Source organism: Sapajus apella, unplaced genomic scaffold (genome assembly GCF_009761245.1).
Source record: "Sapajus apella isolate SASKATOON/1434 unplaced genomic scaffold, GSC_monkey_1.0 scaffold6, whole genome shotgun sequence".
Taxonomy (NCBI): domain Eukaryota; kingdom Metazoa; phylum Chordata; class Mammalia; order Primates; family Cebidae; genus Sapajus; species Sapajus apella.
In genome coordinates, this window is record NW_022436946.1 from 1,969,914 (window position 1) to 1,993,863 (window position 23,950).

Genomic DNA, 23,950 nt, shown 5'->3' on the forward strand with positions numbered 1-23,950 from the left:
ATAAAAGTAACGGAGTTGTTTAAGAACATGAATCTGTTAAATCCAATCTAGGAAACATAAACAGAGTACACACAAACTGGATATTTTGGTTGAGCATGGTGGCTCATGCCTGTAATCCCAGCACTTTTGGAGGCCAAGGTGGGTGGATAACCTGAGGTCAGGAGTTCAAGACCAGCCTGGCCAATATGATGAAATCCTATCTCTATTAAAAATACAAAAAATTAGCCGGGCGTGGTGGTACATGCCTGTAGTCCCAGCTACTTGGGAGGCTGAGGCAGGAGAATCACTTGAACCTGGGAGGCGGAGGTTGCAGTGAGCTAAGGTTGCACCATTGCACTCCAGCCTGGCTGACAAGAGCAAAACTCCGCCTCAAAAACGAAACAAAACAAACCTGCATATTTTGTCGCTTTTAAAAGAAGGTCAAAATAGATGGTTCTTAAAAATAAAGCACAAGTGTCTTTATTTTCATATTTGGAAAACTACTGGAGTGTCAACATACTAATGCCTGCAAACTTTCAGAAAGAATTTTTGTAGAATTTCCTGGACGTTATCTGGAATGAGGATGATGTCCTTCTGACACTACAGTGTTTGTTTTATGGGAGCTGAGATCATCTCACCTCTGCCCTGTGTCTATCCCCAGGGAGTTTGACCAGTGACCCTGGGTCCAGCCTTTCCTGACATTCTCAGCAGAAGCAGCTGGCTGGTCTGAGCGCAGTGAACCCAGTGTCCCTCCATGCCACACAATTCTACCCGTCTAGCTTCTCAGGTGTTAGTGTGGTATTTTGGAAAGTATATCGGTGGGGATGTCAACCAGCCTGGACTTTACTGTGCTGTTGACTGTAGTGGCCACACTGTCCACCTGACCCATGCCAGGAGCCACTCCAGCTGCAGGTGCATTTCTGCATGATGGTTGTCATTTTGATTAAAAGTGCAAGGCTCCGGGGCCAGACTCTCTGGGTTCAAATACTGGCTCCTATATCTCCTAGTTATGGGACTTTTTGTGTGTCTCCTTTCCTTATCAGTAAAATAGGATTTTTTATGCATCTATCACACAGTGTTATTGTGAGGATTAAATGAGTTAATATGTCTAAAGAGTTAGAACAGTGCCTGGCATATGGTAAATGGTATGTAAATTTTAGCAATGGATAACTATCATCATTATTATTTTTTAGAGATGGGGTCTTGCTATGTTACCCAGGTTTGCCTCTAACTCCTGGCTTCAAGTGATCCTCCTGCCTTGGCCTCTGAAGTAGCTGGTATGACAGGTACAAACCACCATGTCAGACTACCATGATTATTTATGTGAAGTACTCAGAACTACACAAGGCATTTCTTGAGTAAAAAATGCACAGGAGTGCACTTGCAGGTGTATATATTCAAAGGAACAATTGCTTCTTCTACGATCCTGGAAGTACAGTTTCCCAACGGTGCAGTTTCTCTTCTCTCCCTTTCCCTTTGCTACTACCTGCTCTCAGCTTTCTCATCATCCTCTGCCTTTTTCCTTCGTGTGAACTTGGCTCTCTCTCCTCCATCCAGCTTACTTTTTCTTTCTTACACTTACAAATCACCTGGATACTGTTCCTCCTTTTTTACTCTTCTAAGTTTTATTTTATTTTATTTATTTTTTTTTTGAGACGGAGTCTCATTCTGTCGCCCAGGCTGGAGTGCAACGGCACAATCTTGGCTCACTGCAACCTTTGTTTCCTGGGTTCAGGCGATTCTGCTGCCTTAACCTCCCAAGTAGCTCGGTCTACAGGCGTGTGAAACCACACCCAGCTAATTTTTGTATTTTTAGTAGAGACAGGGTTTCACCCATGCTGGCCAGGCTGGTCTTGAACTCCTGACCTTGTGATCCGCCCACCTTGGCCTCCCAAAGTGCTGGGATTACAAGCATGAGCCACCTCACCCAGCTAGGTTTTATTTTATTTTAGTCACGTAAGTGATCTGAGAAGTGGCTGTAAAAAGGTAGTGCTGGGCTATTGACATGCTGTTTCAAACTGAAGGGGGTGAGTCACAAAAGGAGAAAGTCCAACGCTGGACAGAGGAGACGCAAGTTCCTTCTGGCTTTAGAGCTCTATGTTCTCCATTTCAGATTTAGATTTATATTTTCTTCTTTTTTTTTAAATTTTTTTTTAGATTTATATTTTCTTAACAATTTATTTTTCACTTTGTATGGCGTAAGCCCTAGGCTAGGGCTTTTCGATGGATTATTATGTAATCCTTACAACAATTCCTTAAAGGCAGGTATCACTCTCATCTTACAAACGAAGAATAGCCAAAATGGAAAGAGAATTAACTTATCCAAGGCCACCCAACTGGAAAGCAGAGAGCCAGAGTTGGAACATATACATTTTAACTCTAAGCTTCAGTCTCTTTCCCACTACCCATAATTCCTCCCACACATAAAAGTAGAAGTAGGCTGGGCACAGTGGTTCACCTGAAATCCCAACACTTTGGGAGGCTGAGGCGGGAGGATTGCTTAAGTTCAGGAGTTTGAGACCAGCCTGGGAAACACGTGAAACCCTGTCTCTACAAACGATAAAAAATTAGCTGGGTGTGATGATGCATGCCTGTAGTCCCTGCTACATGGGAGGCTATGGCAGGAGGATTGCTTGAGCTCAGGAGTTCAAGGCTGCAATGAGCCATGATCATGCCACTGCTCTCCAGCTTGGGTGACGGAGTGAGACTCCGCCCCCTAAAAGAATTGTAATATAATGTAATTAATGTAAATACAAAGTGGTACTTATAAGATCTTATGGAAATGTAAGAGAGGTAGGGAGGGGGGATTTCTAATATTTCCTAGGGCAGCTTTTTAAACTGGGGTCCTTGGAATTTTGGAAGGTCAGTGGAGGAACCACCTGAAGTCTGCAAAACTTTCTCGGAGGTGTTTGTGGCCAAGGGAGTAGAGAGGTGGGAGTCTGACCAGGGCGTCACAGAGGAGTATTAACTGTGTGAATGTTTGCGCTCATCAAGAGTTTGCCAGGAATCAGAAGAGGACTAGGCAAAAGAAACCACAAGTGGAAAAGCACATGCAAATAATTTGCTTGGACTTCAGCCTAGGGTACCATTCAAGGAAGCAGCAGGAGACAAAGCACCTAAGATAGGTGGTTAAGGTCCAGACTAAGAAACAAATGATGTCCAGGGCCAAGAATGAACTCTCAAGGATATTAAAAATGCTTTCGAGAGCATTATTACAGTTCATCATAAAACGTATTCTCCGATGCCATTAAGCAATATGCTGGAAGTTGCTTCTTCCCTTTTGCAGATGCTTGTAACTAATTCTCTGTATTTTAGGATAAATTTGCATTCAGGAGTAGAGCTGGGAGCCTAACCTTGTTTCTGGGGAATAATGTGTCCTGAATTCTAAATAATGGCTTACAAAAGTTCTGAAGAGCCAGGAGTTCTGTGAATTGGCATGGTGGCACCACCCATTGGTGCCTTGGTGGTAGGTCATCGAATCCCTGGCATCCAAATATGGGGCTGTAAATTAGAGGAGGGGCAGAGCAAGATGATATTGCACTAAATGAAGATGTGGTGGGTTTGTTACTGGAAAATAGGCAGAGAGATTTTGGATCTAGATTTCCCTTGAGGTAACAGTAGTTAAGTTTATAATTCAGGTATCACTGTGGAAGTCTCTGCCACACTGATTTTGTTTTCTCCCCAAACTTCTGAGGTTGATCACTTAATCAGGTAGATTAACTAGGTTAGTTAAATTGAGATATATATACAATCATCTCCCACAAAGCAAGCTTGTCCGAACTGGAACTGTTTCCATAGATTTCAAGGCTCATTCGCTTTTCTCCTTAGGACAGATATGACGTTCCTAAGCCTGATAATTCCCCTTTCTGTCTGAGTTGATCAATACATCTTTTTGCATCCTCAGCACAAAAACCCAAAGTGCTTGCTTCCTTTTCTGAAAGAAAGCCTTTGTCTCTCTGGGATTAAGAGGGCATGGTCCCATGGCACAGTTTGCCGTCGAATTTTGGCACCTGAAAACCCTTCCCTCTTTAAAGAACTGTGGGCAACCAGTCAAAAGGGACCCGAGTTCTGGCGTTTGGAATGAAAACGTTACCTGCCAACTGGGCTGCTCTGAACGTATTGTTTCTCAAACCAGGGGAAGCGCAAGTAACAAGAGCAGGCTTTGTTCTCTTGGAACATTCTTGATGAGCCCGTCTGCCCCGAGTTGAAGAGAGAACCTGCCAGCCGTGTCTGTTCACTTTCTCCCATCTACCACTCCTGAATACCCTCTAGGGCATGACTGTTACCTCTCACAACTCATATTTCAGATATTTTTTACTTTGTTCATCCCATAACCGTGGAGTTGTACGTGTCATACCCAGTTGCTTTGACAGGCAGTCCAGCTCTGTTCTCTCAGTGACCCACTCTCCTCTGGTGGCAATCCTACCAAGAAGGCGAGGAGAAACGTGCCCAAGCAAAGCCTCACTAGCTTAAAAGCTCAAACTGACATTTCTTCTAGGGCTCCCTTCCCTAATTCAACTTTCTTTCTTTCTTTCTTTTTTAAGATGAAGTTTTGCTCTTGTTGCCCAGTCTGGAGTGCAAGGTCGGGATTTCAGCTCACTGCAACCTCCACCTCCTGGGTTCAAGCGATTCTCCTGCCTCAGCCTCCCAAGTAGCTGGGATTGATTATAGGCATGTGCCACCATGCCTTGCTAATTTTGTACTTTTAGTAGGGAATGGGTTTCTCCATGTTGGTCAGGCTAGTCTTGAACTCCTGACCTCAGGTGATCCACCCACCTTGGCCTCCCATAGTGCTGGGATTACAGGTGTGAGTCACTGTGTCCAACTGCTAATTCTACTTTCATTCAATAAGTATTGATTGGGCACTGACAATACTGGGCACTGGTCTCAGCTCCTCAGAGACAGTAGTGAGCAAAACAGCCTTCCAGAAGCCCACCTGAGAGGCCTCAATTCACCAAAGCCCAGGCCAGAAGCTGAGAAGGGACAGGAAGGGCCCTCAGGCCAGGCTGGGGCTCAGCACCTAGGCATCTAGCTGTTGGCTCTCAGACCCTACTTTGTGATCTTTGTACTCTTCTCTTAAATTATTTTTCATGAAGAAATCTATTTTTTTTTTTAAGAGACAGGGTCAGGCTGGGCATGGAGGCTCACACTTGTAATCCCAGCACTTTGGGAGGCCTTGGCAGTGGATCACCTGGGGTCAGCAGTTCAAGACCAGCCTGGTCAACATGGTAAAACTCTGTCTCTATGAAAAATACAAAAATTAGCTAGGCATATGGGTGGGTGACTGTAATCCCAGCTACTCAGGAGGCCAAGGCAGGAGAATTGTTTGAACCCAAGAGGTGGAGGTTGCAGTGAGCTGAGATTGCGACACAGCACTCCAGCCTGGGTGACAGAGGGAGACTCCATCTCAAAAAAAAAAAAGACAAGGTCAGCTGGGTGGCTCATGCCTGAAATTCCAGCACTTTGGAAGGCCTAGGCAGGAAGACTGCTTGATCCCAGGAGTTCAAGACATTATGGGCAACAAAGTAAGACCCTAACTCTTAAAATAAATAAATAAATAAATAAATAAAGAAGAAGAAAAAAAGAGACAAGATCTCACTGTCACCCAGGCTAGAGTGCAGTGGTGTGATCATCGTTTACCGCAGCCCTGAACTCCTGGGCTCAAGAGATCCTCCTGCCTCAGCCTCCCAAGTAGCTGAGACTACAGTCACATGCCACCATGCCTAGCTAATTTTTGTCATTTTTGTAGAGACAGTGTTTCGCCATGTTGCCCAGGCTGGTCTCTAATTATTGGGCTCAAGGAACCTGCCTGCCTTGGCCTCCCAAAATTCTGGGATTGCAGGCATGAACCCCCATGCTTGGCCCAAATCTAAATCCCTTTTTAATTAAAAAGAAAAAGAACGTCACAATCTATAGAATACCATTTCCCCAGAGAAGACGAAGACGGTTCTTCTCTGGGGAAATGGTATTCCCCAGTTGCTCAGCAAGCTGAGAAGAAAACTCCTTCAGTAGACTAATAGATGCGAAATGGTTAATCGTCTGGTCCCCACCCGCTGGGGATTCCAATATGAAGTACATCGTTACATCCTTCATTCTTAGCGTGAGTGCAAATCTTTAAAAAAAAATTCAGAGATAAGCAGAGGCTGGAAAAGCTCTGGTCTTTAACAGGAAAAACTTTTCTTGGCTTACAAAACCTTTTTTAAAGTCTTGAGGGAAAATAAATAGCTACACAATTATATAAATATATCTTATATAATGAATTGATAAGTCAGAAAAATGGCAAATCCTGGTGAAGGAATTACAGTGCCGACACTGCCTAGCCCTCTCGGAATTTTGATGAATCCATCAGTAGCACTGAAAACCCCTGGATACTGACAGTTACTTTCTACCTGTTTCCCACAATAGATCTTTCCTGAATATACCAGTCTAAATGTCAGAAGGACATGTAAAATCAGTCTTAAAATTTGAAAACAGACAGCCTACGTACCCTGTAATCTTGTTCCTCCATGAAGGGAGCTGCTGACCATACGTTCAAATGCTCTCTGACTTCCTCTGTGACTCAGATCGCATGAATCCACAGCACTGATGTAAGGCTCTAAATGGGAATCTGTTTTCAATTCAGGGCAGATGTGGGACACTCTCACAGCCCTAGGGATTATCAGCTTTAAAACAAATCGCCTTCAGGACGATAAGAGAGGCAGTAACTGCTTCCTGAGGCCTCACTGGGGTCCCTTCCAAATGCTTAACATATAACACAATACCAGGACACGAAAGCAAGTTTCATTCTTTGAGCTCTCAGACTTTAAAATGAAGCTTGCAAATACCCCTCAGAAACAAAGTTTGAAAATACATCTCAGAATATTTAACTAGAAATCCAGATATTTTAGTAACACACAACAGTGATGAAAATGCCCCTTTCCCCGCCCCTACAAAACTCTCCACATGGTGTTTGGCTCATTAAGTATCATTTTTCCACAAATTGAAACCGAATTGTTCTGGTTCAGAGTTTCCTTGGCTCAAGAAAAGGAAGGGAGGGCTATTCCAAGACTTCCACAGAGAAACATCCAGAAATCCATTTAACACGTAAGTTTAATGTTCTGGAATTAGCGTTCATGCACGGCCTCTACATCTCCGAACGGCCTCTGCTCTGAGACCACTTTGTAGGGTCTGCCAGACTTCAAACTCCGAAACACCTTCGCTGGGGCTTAATCTAGTTTAACCCGATTTAATAACCCTGAAAAGAAGTTGTAAAAGTGCGAATTTTGAAGACATCTGAAGAAAACATTAAAGCATTTTCCTTCTAATAAAACAAAAGTTTGACAGTCTTAAAAATATTAAAAGTTAATGTGCATGGCATTTCCCTACACAAATAAGTTTAGGTGTTGGTAACGCCAGTTAATAGTCAGAAGACAGTCACATTAAATACATATATTTGGAAAACACAGTCTGGTTTGTTTTTTGGGGGGGAAGGGAGGATGGATTTTCATTCTTACTGCCCAGGCTGGAGTTCAATGGCGTGATCTTGGCTCACGGCAGCCTCCGCCCCCCAGGTTCAAGCCATTCTCCTGCTTCACCCTCCCAAGTAGCTGAGATTACAGATGCCCGCAATGAGGCTCAGCTAATTTTTTGTATTTTTAGTAGAGACAGGGTTTCACCATGTTGACCAGGCTGGTCTTGAGCTCTTGATCTGAGGTGATCCACCCGCCTTGGCCTCCCAAAGTGCTGGGATTACAGGCGTGAGTCACCGCACCCAGCCACAGTCTTTTCTTTAAAATTAGTATCGTCGGTGTGACGTAACAGGGCTACATGGTAAAGCATAAAGTCACTAAGAAACACTGGGGCTAGCATTCCTCCTGTCTTCATAGGGAAAAACAAATTAAACTCCCTGTAGCTTGGGAATGTGCTAACATAACCATTAGATAACAGCAGAATGGTATTTAGAGTTGTGGGTGAGATGTTCAGATACAGAGAGCTGTCCCTAGATTTCTCTTTGACTGAGTGGCCCTGGACACGCCATTGCCCAGGCTACCATTTCCTTATTTGTAAAGTGGCTGAATTGAATAGATGATATCCAAAATCCAAACCTCTAATACCAGTGATGATGTATTAACCAAGGACTGGTAAAACAGAAGGTAAGAGCCTTTTTGTTTTTTTTTTGTTTGTTTGTTTTCAAAAGTAATCACTAACTGCCACTGGTGTGACATCTTAGACAATTTTTTTTCTACCTTGAAGCATATATCTACAATTCTGGCTGATAAAGTAAGTTTTAGCCAAAAAATTGGATCTGAAGGGTCAAGAAACCCACTACCTTATGTCAATTAGATGCCCAGATTTTCTTTGGGTTGACAGGTTTTTAGGGAAACAAAGGCATAACTCCCCAATTTTAATTCTGTTCCTGGGTGTCAATAATGCACTTACTTAGCAATTAGAGCTGGGCGCAGTGGCTCATACCTGTAATTCCAACACTTTGGAAGGCTGAGGTGGGTGGATCACCTGAGGCTGGGAGTTCAAGACCAACCTGACCAATTTGGAGAAACCCCATCTCTACTAAAAATACAAAATTAGCTGGGTGTGGTGGTATATGCCTGCAATCCCAGCTATTCAGGAAGCTGAGGCAGGATTACTGCTTGAACCCAGGACGTGGAGGTTGTGGTGAGCTGATATCATGACGTTGCACTCCAGCCTGGGCAACAAGAGTGAAACTTTCTAAAAAAAAAAAAAAGAAAGAAAAAAGAAAAAACCCAGAAAACAAAAAACAAAAACAAAACAATTGGGTTCAGTTCTATAAAAAGAAAAAAAAAAAAAACCTTAAAAAATATCAAAATAAGTAAGGAAAAGCAGATACTGTCAGTGAGTAGTGGGTAGTTTTGACAGCTGGTGGGTAGGTGAGGGATACACAGGGTGGAGGATGTATGATTTGGCGGAAGAGCACTGGCTTAGGAGTCAGGAGACCCAAGATCTAGTTCCAGGATTTCCACTAACTAGCCCTGTGACCTTTGCCACCCTCTTCCCTGTTTCTGACCTGTTTCCTCGTCTATACCAGGAAAGTGTTAGTCTGTCCATCTTCTTGCTGTCCCAGCAACCAAAAGAGAAATTCTGCCCCATTGGATGCAGCTTTTGCCATAGAGTTTGGCTCGTAGGAGCACAGCAGCCAAGTCTATACACCAGTGTATATCGGTCTATGGTGTACAACAGAAAACAGCCGTACACTGGGAGCCAGCTAACTGGGAGATGATCATTTTCACAGTTGTGGGAGGTACCCACTTGCCTGCCAAATACCAGTAAAGTCCTGTTCCAAAGAATATCAGCGCAATTACAGTTTTCTTTCCACAAACCTGTTTTCATTCATCAGCTATTATTTGAGGATATAGGAACAATCTTTAAAATAATCATGTATAGTGCTACTGTTGAGGGTGGAATTGTGCCCCACCAACACCCCTTAGATTCATATACTGAATACCTCAGAATGTGACCTTATTTGAAGATAGGATCTTTACAGAGGTAATTAAATTAAAATGAGGCAATCAGGGTGGGTCCTCATCCAAACATGCCATCTAACACTGAAATGACTCAACAAAGCACAGGAAAGTACAAAAAGATACAAACCTAAAGAAACCAGGCGGCTGGGGGCGGTGTCTCATGCCTCTAATCCCAGCACTTTGGGAATCTGAGGTGGGCAGATCACGAGGTCAGGAGTTGAAGACCAGCCGGGCCAACATAGTGAAATTCCGTCTCTACTGAAAATACAAAAATTAGCCAGGCGTGGTGGTGAGCACCTGTAGTCCCAGCTACTTAGGAGGCTGAGGCAGGAGAATCACTTGAACCCGGGAGGAGAAGGGTGTGGTGAGCTGAGTTTATGCCTTTGCACTCCAGCCTGGGCAACAGAGGGAGATTCTGTCTCAAAAAAACAAAACAACAACAACAACAAAAAAAGAAACTAGATTGGGGGTGGTGGCTCACACCTATAATCCCAGAACTTTCTGGGGCTGAGGTGGGAGGATCGGTTAAGCCTGGGCAACATGATGAGACCTTGTTTCTATAAAAAATTTGAAAAATTTGCTGGTCATAGTGGTGTGTGCCTGTGGTCTTAGCTACCTGAGAAGCTGAGGTGGGAGAATGTCTTGAGCCTAGGAGGTCTGTGCCACTGCACTCCAGCCTGGGCAACAGGGCAATATCCTAGCCCAGAAAAAAAAAAAAGACAATAACGAATTGAGAGGGAGAGTACCCAACTGGGAGTGCCCATAGCTCTGTTCTTGTTGAAGGTATCACGTACACTAGCTCCTCACAAGTCAGCTCGCAGTTGTTAGCTGCCACACCTCCGTGGGGCCTGGGACTCCAAGCATTTATCATATACCCTCTTATACATGATCAGGACTTTTTCCAAATGTAAACAAATCCGGCAATAATGTATTGTTATTTCATACTATTAAAAGGTGGGACACATCGATATCCTCTATGAAAACACTTTATCAAAAATAAAAAGAGATGCTAAGAAATGGGCATGGTAAATGCACATTAAAACAAGCGCTTATTACAGAAAGCAAGTGGCTATAATTTCCAAAGATATAATTCAAACCAGATCCAGCATCGTTATTCCCCAGCGCCTTATCTGACAAAGTTTAGAACTGAGTAACTTATATGAAGCCATTATAAAGGAAATGTAAATATCTCAAACTAATCTATTTATTAAAACCAATCTCCATTATCTTTCTTTTTAAAAAGCTTAAAAATAAAATGTAGTCTCTGAATATTGACAGTATTTACGGCCCAAACAAAGCTGAGATGAAGGCTGGACTCAATGCAGGAAAAATAAAGGAGAAAATATTTTAAGGTTAACTACTTAGGCCATGCAGGTAGACGGGACCCCAGAGGGAATGGAATTCCGCAAGGCTTAAATTCTCAATAACAGTATTAGATGTTCAGCAGGAGCTGATAGACCAACTCTTCTGGCAGTTTGATGCTTTTAAAATGGTGGATGAGGGAAACTGCACAGAGTTGAGCAAAGTTTTGCAACTTACATGTAAGCAGTTGATCATGTTTTTTCCTTCATATTTTCAATGTTTCTGCAACACAGTAGCTTGTTTGCATGTTATTTACATTAAGTGTGATCTGCCTATCTTTCCCACATAAGCTTTAAGTCATGGGGTACGCTTTGTAGAACTGTGCAATATTTCCTTTTGAGAGAAAAACAATAAAAATTTAGTGGTGTCTGTACCATCTGGAGGTCAGTCTCTTTATACCCATCAGAAAGCTCAGCTTATTATTTTATTTCACAATATTCGAACATTTCTTTTGAAATGAAAGATTTTTTTCTATGCATTGCTTGGCATCGCAAATTGTTTGATTTAGAAGAGATTCATATCGTTGCAAATCTCTTCTGTCAGTCAAAATTTCCTGAATTAAAAAGTTCAGGAACTGAAAGGAACCAAAAGGCTGGTGGTGATTCCAGCACAGAGATATAGCTAACAGTTGTATTATTGGTGGTTCATGTAGTGGGTTAACACACACTGGCCTTTCGTTCAGGAGATTCATAAAGTTTCACATGGTTTTGAGAAACCCCCTTTTAAAGGGGGAAGACTTTAAACAATAACCCTTCCAACTCACAGACTATGATTCAGCACGCAGTTTCTCATAACTGCCTGCTAAGCATGCCTGTTGAAAATAGACTTCTAGCTCCCTTCCCTTCGAAGGCTGATTCTGTAGGCGGCTCACACCTGTAATCCCAGCACTTTGGAGGCTGAGGTGGGAGGATCACTTGAGCCTGGGAAGTTGAGGCTGCAGTGAGCCATGATCATGCCACTGCAATCCAGCTTGGGCAACAGATCAAGGCCATGTCGGAAAAGAAAAGAAGAAAAGAAAAGCTCTCTTGTTTCTAGAGCTTCTCTTACATCGGAATGTTATTAATAAGAATATTTACAACAGCAGCAGGAGCTGACATTGGGCCCTTTCTATACATTGCACTAAGTGCTCTACATGCATCATGTTAGTTGTCTTAAGGACTCTATGAGGTAGGTCATATAGGTCATACAGCCATTTAATAGCTTAGGAAACTGAGACTTAGAGAGGAAGCAACTTGCTAAAGGTCATATTCCTATGCAAACATTCTTCTTATTTTATCTGACCCTTTCTTATTTTCCTCCCAGTGAACCAAATTTTAGCAAGTGGCAGAAAGGAAAAGAATCAGGTCAAGTATTTCTCAGCCGGGCGTGGTGGCTCACACACGTAATCCCAGCACTCTGGGAGGCGGAGGTGGGTGGATCACCCGAGGTCAGGGGTTTGAGACCAGGCTGGCCAATCTGGTGAAACCCCATCTCTACTAGAAATACAAAAAACAAAAAAACAAAACAAAACTAGCTGGGCGTGGTGGTGGGTGCCTGTAATCTCAGCTACTTGGGAGGCTGAGGCAGGAGAATCACTTGAATCTGGGAGGCAGAGGCTGCAGTGAGCTGAGATTGCAACATCGCACTCCAGCTTGGGCAATAAGAGTGAAACTTTGTCTCAAAAAAAAAAAAAAAGTATTTCTGAGTAAGTGATGATTGACAATGACAGCTTCCTTGAATTGTATTGCCACTTCTAATATGGGGACTGGAGTTTTAAAGAAACTTCTGGAGCCAGTCATGCAAAAGCATGAGGATCTAGTGCGTGAAGAGTTCAACTGGAGAATCCTGGGTTGTTAATTCCTAGCCCTCCCTTTCCACAGACAGCAGTAGCTCCCTGAATTAAGGCCTAGATCTGGCATTAGAAGGCTTGGGCACGGGTCTCAATGGCTTTTTTAGCTGTGGGATCTTGAGCCAGTCATATCCAGGACAAGGCTTTCTGTTCTGAGTGAATCAGGCCAAGCTGGAACATTAATCAATGCTCTTATGTCTACTTTTCTATGGTTTCCAAAATACTGGGCATATTTTTTGTTATCTCAGTATTCAGAGCTTGAAGTGAATCAAAGCAGAAGCTGGGATTTAGAAGTTCAAGAGGCATGGAGAGCACTTTGGTTAGGTATATAAACTCTTTACAGAAGTTCGACACAATTTTATGATGCTATGAAGAGAGTCGAAGATACGAAAGAAGAGAATTTCTTTATCCATCCAGTGTATTTATTTTCCTCCCTCCCTCCCTTCCTTCTTCTTCCTGGGCGGGGTGTTGTTTTGTTGCCTAGGCTGGAGTGCAGTATAGCTCACTGTAGCCTTGAACTCCTGGGCTCATGCAGTCCTCCTGTTTTGGCCTCTGAAGCAACTGGGACTACAAGTATGTGACATCATGTCTGGCTTATCCATCCAGTTTCTAAGACTGTCATTTAGTGTGAGAATTCTAGTTTGTCTTTGCAAAGTGGAGGTTATATAAAAATCAAGGAGAAAGTATTCTATTATATATGCTACAAAAAGAATACTGACGACTGAAGCTTGAACTTATAATGCATCATGCTATACATAAATCTCAATTTATTCAGCAAATAGTGAGCACGTAGTCTGTACTGGACACTGGGAATACAGTAATGGCCAAGGTCCCTACTTTCACGAAGCGTACTTTTTAGATGGCTGTAGATAAAGGACAAGTACAAAAACAGATTCGTAAAAAAATAGCTGTGCTCGATTTTTAAAAAGAAACCAACAGGGGGCTGAGATGGAGATTGTTAGGGGAGGTGATGGAGCAGGCAGGCAGAGTGACATTTAAGCTCAGAGGATCTGAAGAGGCCAGCTGTCTGAGTGTGGGACGAGAAACATAACTGGCAAAGAGACTCGTACATGCAAAGTCCCTGAGGTGGGAGGAAAACGGTTGATGTAGCTGAGAAACTGGAAAAAGTCAAGTACGGCTGGATGTGGAAGCGTGACAAGAGGCCACGAGGTTCTGGAGAGGTAGGTCGCACAGCCCTCCCGGGCGACAGTGAAGAGTGTGAATGCTGTTCAAAACCTAATAGGAAGCCATTGAAGAATTTTAAGCAGAGCAACAGCATGATCTGATTCCAGTCTTCATGTAATTCTTGTGGTGTGTAGAGCAAGATTCGGAAGATATCGCAGACAAAAATTACCTGTTTCCTCCCAAGCAATACTTGATAGAAAAAGCAGAAATTATAATCTGCTTATATTTTTAAAGTGGTCTTCTATGAACCTAATCTTTTTTTTTTTTTGAGACTGAGTCTTGCTCTGTTGCCAGACTGGAGTGCAGTAGTGTGATCTCTGCTCACTGCAGCCTCCACTTTCTGGGTTCAAGCCAGCCTCCTGAGTAGCTGGGACTACAGGCACACACCACCATGCCCAGGTAATTTTTTTTTGTAATTTTAGTAGAGATGGGGTTTCACCATGTTGGATAGGATGGTCTCGATCTCTTGACCTCGTGATCCACCCTCCTGAGCCTCCCACAGTGCTGGGATTACAGGCGTGAGCCACCGCGCCCGGCCATCCGTCATATTTTTATAGGGATAAGAGTTGTTCTGCATTCCCAGCTGGGACAGAGATATAGATCTATAGACCATCAAGCCTTTACCTGCCCAGCCATGACAAGAATGCATTTCTTAAGACCTTTTTTTTTTTTTTTTTGGTCAAAATAAAAGATAACAGAGTCCTTTCAAATCACGTCAGCAAAACGCATGCCTTCAGGTCTCCCTTTCATCAGAGAAAGGTGTTGAAAGTCCCATCCAGCCCTCTGTAACCTCCTTAAGCCTCAGGTTGAGGCCCAGGCATTCTTTGCTTGCTGGTTTTGTGCAGGTAACAGTAAACAAATACACCTCGGATAAATGATTGTCATACAAGTGTTATTTCCACTGATAGATCTTTCTCATCCCCAATATACATAAAAGTTAAGACATTCGGATTTCCCCTGGACCGGCTCGGAAATGAATCCTCCACCCTCATGTGGAGGTCTTCCATTTCCACAGTCCAGACGGGCGCAGGAAAACAGCAACATTCCTTATAACACGGAGTTGGATGTGTGCAGATGAGAATGGGCAACCGACACATTTTATGGCTCTAAAAGTCCAACTGTCTTTACCCCAGAACAGTTTTCTTTCCAGGTTTCAGTTCAATGCAAAGCATATTTCCATGGTTGGGTTATGAACTCCAAAAACAGGGGCTTGTAATGGAAATGCGGACAGACGCTTCACTGTAGCTGCGCTACTGGGCACCGCTAGAGTCCTCAGTTTTAATGAGGGCTGTTAATATCACCTCCATCAGAATGGCTGCCCTGGGCTGACTTTCTGGGCTGTGCACAGGTGCTCTCCGCCAAGAATGTAATGTAGGTTATTACATTATCAGTGAGGCACAGATGTGCTTTCTGTCTGAACTCAAGGTGGTGTTCCTGCCAAGAGCATAACTCTTTCAGTGGGCCCAGGTCTGTTTGTATCAAAATGCTGTTCTAGCTCAGTGAACCTCAGAACGTGCCTTCTGCTTCCCCAGGACACGAGTGTTCAGAAAACCCGCTTAAGAATGCAAGAAGGATGGGTTCTCCACAGGCAAGCACAGGCTTTCTCGAGAATGTGGAACTCGTCCTGCCACCTTCTGCTCCTTCCGGGAAGCCTTCAGTCGCTGCTCATTCATTGACTCATCAGGTTTTTCTTGGGCACCTATCCTGTGCCAGGTACCCTGGAGGAGCCAAGGGTGATCTTGCCAAGGAGTCTGCCTGCAGCCTTCCTGCAGTGCTATCTGCTGTTTCTGTCCTCTTCCAGCTTCTTCAGAATCAACTCTCAAAACAGGCATCTGCATTGCCTCTCCCAGAGCCTCTAGTTCAACATTATGGTGTTTTTCTAGTGTTGAATTTACATCTCCAGTAGCTCCGTTCCTCTAAACTTGCACCCCCCCATTAATTTGGCCTCTTCCTTCCTCCCTCCCTCTCTCTTTCTGTCTCTCCTTCTTTCCTACTTTCCTTCTTTCTTTCCTTCCTTCCTTCTCTCTCTCTTTTTCTCTCTTTCTCTCTTTCTTCTCACTTCTATCACCCAGTGCAGTGACACAATCTCGGCTCACTGCAACCTCTGCTTCCTGGGTTCAAGCGATTCTCCTGCCTCAGCCTCCTGAGTAGCTGGGATTACAGGTGCCTGCCACCACGCCCGGCTAATTTTTGTATTTTCTCTAGAGACAGGATTTCCCATGTTGGCCAGGCTGGTCTCAAACTTTTGACCCCAGGTGATCTTCAGTCCTTGGCCCCCCAAAGTGCTGGGATTACAGGTGTGAGCCACCTTGCCTGGCCTTCATTGAGCTTCTTTTTATTCAGCTTGGTCCCTGGGATCTGTCAGAGTCTGACTGAAGCCAGTAACCTCAAGTCCTGCAGTCAGCCTAGTGGCCTGGCTTGACACTGTCAAGCTAACAGGGAGCTCGGGTGCTAAGAACTGGCTTGGGAATGCCGCTGTGGATGCAACACGACATCTGTCTGCATCCTCAATGAGAGGTCCGGGAAGTTTGTTAGGGAAAGCATGATGACTCAGGAGGAAAAATGGGTTCTCCTCAGCACGAGGGAGACATTTAGAATCGATCTTGACTTTGAGAGTGGCATTGCCTTGCCATTCAGGAAAACTGATCTCTTTTTTTAAATTATTATTATTTTGAGACAGAGTCTCACTCTTGTTGCCCAGGCTGGAGTGCAATGATGTGATCTCGGCTCACAGAAACCTGCTTCCCAGGTTTAAGCGATTCTCCTGCCTCAGCCTCCATAGTAGCTGGGATTACAGGTATGTGCCACCACACTCAGCTAATTTTGTATTTTTTAGTAGAGATGTGGTTTCACCCTGTTGGCCAGGATGATTTTGATCTCCTGACCTCGTGATCCACCCACCTCGGCCTCCCAAAGGGCTGGGACTACAGGTGTAAGCCACCGTGCCCGGCCAGGAAAACTGATCTCTTATACAGGAACTAAATAGTGCGAAAAGAGATCACCACACTGTCCACCACACAGCCTCCCTACTGTCATTTCAGTTTTAAGCACAGAGGTGAACACACACGAGCAAGACACTGGGAAACACGTGTGAGCATGTGCGTGTGTATGTGCGTGTGTTTGCGTGTGTGTGTGCCGTTTCCTCGTGGGCCTGGAGAAGAGTGCCGTGTTTTTGCGGGCATCTGACTGCACCAAGCTGGGGGAAGACATGAGAAAGGCACAGTCAAGATAGAGTGTGATTCAGTTCTTCTATCCTTTTGCTTGTTGCGCGCCCCTCGACTGCTAACCAAAGATGACAGAAAGATCCTGAAGACAAATAGATGTCCTTTTCCATTGCCTTTCTGCCTACCCAAGCCCATCCCCCACCATGCCTGAGTTCAGAGCCCTTCCTCCTTTCCCTTATTCCCATGCCTTTTCTACTCCTTGTTTGATTGATGGTTTGGCAGGGGCAGCACGAAGGGGCTGATGGCGCTAACCCTGTTGTCTGTCCCCCGTACCCCACAGGGATGTGGCTGTTGTGGCGGAACGTAGGACTGTCATTCCTGCAGCCCAGCCTGCATCGGAGTCCCAAAGATCTGGGCCAGGGGCAGCAGCAGTCCCATGGTGGTGCTGGGGCTGTTCTACATGGCTGGCCTCATTATGAAGTGAATCTCTTGACAGGCAATTTGTGTCCACCACCTGTATCTAGAAATCTTTTGCTAAGGCTGAGAGATGCTTCCAATCTCCTCTCCTCCCAGGTTTAGCTTGCACCACGTGTTCCACTTCCACTTATCATGTGCATTGCCCTGTTTGCATTTCCACTTGGCTCTCCCTTCTCAGGCAGAGAGGCACATGTTTTATAAGCAGGAGGAAGGCAAGCACATGGAGACCCAGCAGACAATAGAAAGGAAGTGTCAAAGCATGGGCTCTCGCTCTCGACTCAGGAAGCTTGCTTGGGTGGTGCAGCCACTCCAGTGAGGAGAGGCTGTTTGCATACAATGCAGAGGTTTGAGGGTTGACTGGGGTTTGCCACAGACTTTCTTTTGTCAAGTACCAGGTGGAAATCTTCCTAGTGATTAACTCAATGGTAGAAAATTTGGACAATATATTAGTATTTAAAAAGCCCTTATGCCAGGTGCAGTGGCTCATGCCTGTAATCCCAGCACTTTGGGAGGCCGAGGAGGGCAGATCACCTGAGGTCAGGAGTTTGGGACCAGCCTGACCAACACAATGAAACCCCGTCTCTACTAAAAATACAAAAATTAGCTGGGCATGGTGGGACATGCTGGTAGTCCCAGCTACTCAGGAGGCTGAGGCAGGAGAATTGCTGAGCCCAGGAGGCAGAAGAGGTTGCAGTGGGCCGAGATCACACCACTGAACTCCAGCCTGAGCCACAGAGCAAGACCCTCTCTCTCAAAAAAAAAAAAAAGTTCTTATGGGACCTCTACCAAACATTATGCAGATTCTAAACAAGATGCATGAGAAACTGATTAATGTTATATATTTATATATCACATGCCTAAAATTATATTTATATATCGCATGCATAAACTGTATCATAAGATTTTTTGGGGGGAGCAACTTTAAGCTGATTAACGTGATACTTTAAGCAATATTTTAAAATAGTCTCTTGCTTTGTTGTCCAGGTTGGAGTTCAGTGGCATGATCATAGCTTACTGCAGTCTCAAATTCTCGGGCTTAAGTGATCCTCCTGCCTTGGCCTCCTAAGAGCTGGGACTACAGGCTGTTCTATCATGCCTGGAGAATTTTTTGATTTTTTTGTAGAGGCAGGCACTTGCTATGTTGCCCAGGCTGATCACAAACTCCTGGGCTCAAATGATCCTCCCGCCTTGGCCTCCAAAGCACTGAGATTACAGGTGTGAGCCGCTGCACTCAACCTTAAAAATAATCTTGATTTAAAATAGGAACCCTTTCCAACAAATATTTCATAATGGAAAAATAAAGCTTCTTCAAATTTCATGAAAATTGAAAAAAACATTATGGTATCCTCTGATCTCTGTTCTTTTAGTATTTTCAAAAGATTATATATTTCAAATATATATACATATTATATTCAAACCTGTATGGACTAAAAATGTTAGTTTTTAAATATGCCATTTTGTTCTGAAATAAAAACAGGGAAAGAATCATTTAAAAGGCCAAACTTGGCCAGGTGAGCTGGTACATGCCCTGTAGTCCTAGCTACTCAGGAGGCTGAGGCAGGAGAATCACTTGAGCCTAGGAGTTCGAGGCTGCAGTGAGCTGTGTTTCCACCACTGCACTCCAAACTGGGTGACAGAATGAGATCCTGTCTCTAAAATAATAAGTAAAAAGCCAAGCTTTACAGTGCTTTCGAATGGTGTTAAAATGATAAAAAATCACCTTAGTTTAGGCCAGCAATTTGGGAGGACGAGGCGAGCCCTGGTCAGGAGTTCAAGACCAGCCTGGCCAACATGGTGAAACCCCGTCTCTACTAAAAATACAAAAATTAGCCGGGTGTGGTGGTGCACACCTGTAATCCCAGCTGCTTGGAAGGCTGAGGCAGAAGAATCGCTTGAACCAGGGAGGCAGAGGTTGCAGTGAGCAGAGATCATGCCATTGCACCCCACCCTGGGTGTTAGAGAGAGACTCTGTCTCAAAAAAAAAAAATCACCTTAGTTTTTAAAAGAGCTTATGATCCCAACAGAAGTCTCCATGCAGCAGATCAGGTGGGGCCTTCTTAGTATGAGGAGTACCCTCTGTGGGATCCAAAAGTCTTTTCTATGAAAGCAGAGTCAGTTCCCAGCCATATGTTTCCCAGACATTTCTTCTCCATTGACCTTATCTTTCATTTATGCAATGAATGAAAGGAGACTAAGTTAGGCATGTGCTTGGTTCTGAAGGTACAATGATGAGCAGGACAGACCTAGCTCTGCCTTCACAGAGCACCCAACAATAGGCAGCAATACAAGCCATAAACCAAGGCCAAGATGGGTGAAGGACCGAATGCTCTTCATGGGACCTTCAACAGGAGTGGCTCGGCTACTTCTGTATATTGGGGGAGAATGGTAGGGGAGTGGGGGGCATTTTGCCCTTGCTTTGAAAAAATTCAAGAGTGGCCAGGCACAGTGGCTCACGCCTGTAATCCCAGCACTTTGGGAGGCTGAGGTGGGCAGATCACCTGAGGTCGGGATTTCAAGACTAGCCTGACCAAGATGGAGAAACCCTGTCTCTACTGAAAATACAAACTAAGCCGGGTGTGGTGGTGCATGCCTGTAATCCCAGCTACTCCAGAGGCTGAGGCAGGAGAATCGCTTGCACTTGGGAGGCGGAGGTTGCAGTGAGCTGAGATCCCACCACTGCACTCCAGCCTGGGCAATAAGGGTGAAACTCCATCTCAAAAAAAAAAAAGAAAATAAAAAAAAAAAAAGAAAAAATTCAAGAGTGATATCTGGACTTCCTATCTCTCCAGCCGTGCAGTTCAGTAGAAATTGGGAACAGTTTACACCATGAGCATTGGCAACCCTGTCCCTTCATAGATTTTTGGCTTAGTTCTAGACACTGAACGCCTTGAGTGTGAGGATTAACTTCAGTGGCTCTGCTTTAACCTTCCAAATCTGTAGGCATTGGCCTTGAATGAGTCCAAGCTTTCCTGGAACAGGAGGTGCCCCCACTATGGGAGTAAACATCTCTCCCTTCCCGCTCACAGACAACAATCTTTGAGTCCCATCCAGTCGTAACATACACATGGCCAAGGTAACAGAGATGAATAGAAAAGAGGAAAAATACCAGGCTCTTTGCATTGGAACATGGTAACCATGAAATGAGCAAACATTTAATATTGTCTATTGAGGTCAGCGTGAAAGCTGCTGAATCTCTCATAACAACTTTCACGATATTTGGTGCATGCCGTTTTGAAACACCTCAAGCTGAGCCTCTTGTTTTGAAATGTCAGAATGTTACATTCTGGTAAGCATTCAACTTGTATTGAATTTTCCCTTTGTGCAGAACTCTGTGAAGTGCAGCTAAAATGTATAAGGGGGATGAAAGACGATAAAATGAAAACTGTGGAAGCTGTGAGTCAGTAGGCAGTGAAAACCATCTCAGAAGGCTTTCTGGTTTTGGTTGATTACAGACCGAATCTATGACCAAGGGAAAGAAACCCACCCATTCTCTCTATGTGTGCCTCATTTCTGTGCTTCCCTTTTCAATATAAGGGGCTGTTTAGACAGTAATTTTTATGTGTGGAGTAAGGTAATCTCAGAACATTTCTGTGTGTTTGAGGAAGCTTTGAATCATGGTTCCACTGCTATTACTTCTGCAGCTTTGGGCAGGTCACTTAATCTCCATGATCCTCAGTTTCACATCTGTAAAATGGGGGTCAAAAAAATATCTGTTCAGGGGTTTATTGTGATGATTACAAAGGAATTATGACTTTAAATTGCTTAGTGCAGCCTGGTCCAGAAATGTTCAATGAATGTTAAGCTGTTATTATTGAAAATTATTTCAACTCTGGAAAAATCAGTGATTTAGGATTCTTTGGTTTGCTAGTTTTGAAAACAGCTCAGTCTAGCACAAGCAAGATGGGATGTGCATTGTAACATGAAATAAATGGAAAGCTGAGTGTGGTGGTGTACCTGTAGTTCCAGCCACTCAGGAGCCTGAGGTAGGAGGATCTCTTGAGCTCAGAAATTCAAGGTCAGCTTGGGCAACACAGTGAGATCCCATCTCTTAAAAAAAAGGGCAAGCCAAGTACTCATCTATTCATTTACTCATCAAACAACATGGAACATTTCTATGTGATTGGCAGTGGGCGAGGCACTGGGAGGCCAGGTATAAAAGTAACAGTTCCCATCTTTTGGCATCTTAAAGGCTAGTGGAGCAGATCAATAAGTAAGCTGACAATCACAATATAGCATGTGTGCTTACTAAATGCAGTTTGGCAGACCTATGCTTTGAAAACCCAGAGCTTGTGGGAGAAGCACACTGAAAGGATTACATGCTTACCAAAGTCCAATATTCGAATTCCAAAGGAATTGGTGATGGAAGTCAGGAACACATGAGAGATTACTTTAGGCCTGGCCTTGGGAACTCTCTTCTTCCCAGGCAGATGTCAACTTTGGGCTCTAAGATGAATGCCAGCCTTGGATAGGAATTTAAAAAGCCCTAGGCTAACCCTATGCGACTCAGGTTCAAGCCACATTTGCCACCAAGGAAGCCCTAACCATGTGCCAGAGATCTGATGCCTGCCCTTCTACTTGGGATTCCTTAATCCATAAGGTTTAAGGTCAGAACTGAGCTCTTCCTTATGTGTGGGCAAAGACTCTAGTCGTGGCTCTGAACTCCGTGCTTATGGGTGGACTCCTGCTACCTCTTAGAGTCTTCACCAATGACTTCTTTTACCTTTAAGCTTCTATTTTTGTTAACAGCCTTAATGATATTTTAATTCACATAGTATACAATGCACTCACTTAAGTGGAAAATTTAATGGCTTTAGTATATTCCAGGGATGTGCACCTATTATAACAGTTAACCCTGAATATTGTCCAAAAAGAAGCCTTCACACCCTTTACCTGTCACCCCCAAACCTCTCATCACCCCAGATCTAATCTACTTTTCATTTCTAGAGATTTGCCTATTTATTTATTCATTTTGTAAGTTTTTAAAGTCATGTTTATTGAAGTCTGAATTTATGTTCAGTAAAATTCACCCAAGTATAAGATTTGACAAATGCATAGTCATACCATAGTCAAGATGCAGAACAATTATAGAATCACTCTAACAATTCCCTCCTGCCCCTTAAAAGCTAACTCCTTTTGGATCCCAAGGAACTCACTGACCTGTCCTTCTATCAAAAGGGTCAACTTTTTTTTTTTTTTTTTTGAGATGGAGTCTTGCTCTGTTGCCCAGGCTGGAGTGTAGTGGCATGATCTCGGCTCACTGCAACCTCTGCCTCCCAGGTTCAAGCAATTCTCTGCCTCAGCCCCCAGAGTAGCTGGAATTACAGGTGCCTGCCACCATGTCCAGCTAATTTTTGTATTTTTAGTAGAGACAGGGTTTCACCATCTTGGCCAGACTTGTCTTGAACTCCTGACCTCGTGATCCACCTGCCTCAGCCTCCTAAAGTGCTGGGATTACAGGCGTGAGCCACCGCGCCCAGCAAAGGGGTCAAAATTGATCACTAAAATGATCTATGGTACTATGGAAAAATTTGTAAGCATACAAAACACACAAACCAACTTTTGAAAGTAAGACACTTTAAAAAGTTTCTTTAGCATACCAACAAAATGAAGGTAGCTTTACATTGTACTACAGACATACATTCATAGAAGTCCATTTAAGAATATTTAAGAATACACGTTTAAGAACACACTGTAAAATAATCTTTAGAAGAGTCAAAAGACTGTGATTTTAAAACAAACTTTATAAGCAGTTTATAAAGTTGTCTTAAATAGTTGTAAAATAGTCTAGTTAGAATTAATGTGTTCTAAAACTGATCTACTTGAAAAGCTAGAATGAGTCATATCTCTGTTGAGTATGTGAACCATGATTAAGGTCTTACTATTTGGTGTTAACACTGTCAAGTTACAGACCGTGGCTCGTTCATAGAAAAACCACTTTAAATAATGAAATTGAATTCCATAGAAATTTTCTATGGGACAAACTCAGCTATAGGGCAGAGGCACAAAATTGTCGAATCAATATTTCTATAAGATAACTGAGGCCATCTCAAAATTCACCCTTACTACCACTATGAAAGAGACCAAAGAAGCAAAAACCTCTATTCTGTAGACACTAAAGATTACATGTTTAAATACATCTTATCAACTTGAAAAGCTTTGGCTAAGCATGGTGTTTCAAGCCTGTAATCCCAGCACTTTGAAAGGCCAAGATGGGTGGATTGCTTGAGTCCAGGACTTCAAGGTTAGCCTGGGCAACATGGTGAAACCTCGTCTCTGCAAAAATGCAAAAATTAGCTGGGCATGGTGGCACACGCCTGTAGTCCCAGCAACTTGGGAGGCTGAGGTGGGAGAATCACCTGAGCCTGGAACACGGAGATTGAAGTGAGCTGAGATGGCACCATGCCACTGCACTCCTGTCTTAAAAGAAACACACAAACAAACAAAAGCTTCACTGATTCTTTCAAGCCCCAGCCCTT

At 43.7% G+C, this 23,950-nt stretch overlaps 1 protein-coding gene across 4 annotated transcripts in view; it reads right to left on the bottom strand.

Annotated features, from left to right (window-relative positions):
• Nucleotides 1–23,950, bottom strand: part of SASH1 (SAM and SH3 domain containing 1) — a 1,049,232-nt gene that overhangs the window by 271,076 nt on the left and 754,206 nt on the right. The window contains exon 1 of one of the 4 annotated variants that reach the window (XM_032274341.1): nt 6,467–6,571. The exons of the other annotated variants lie outside the window; for them this stretch is intronic. Coding sequence (XP_032130232.1) covers nt 6,467–6,487 — 21 coding nt within the window. The 5' untranslated portion in view covers nt 6,488–6,571. Of the gene's footprint in view, nt 1–6,466; nt 6,572–23,950 lie in introns of those variants that run through there. 4 annotated transcript variants of the gene reach the window in all.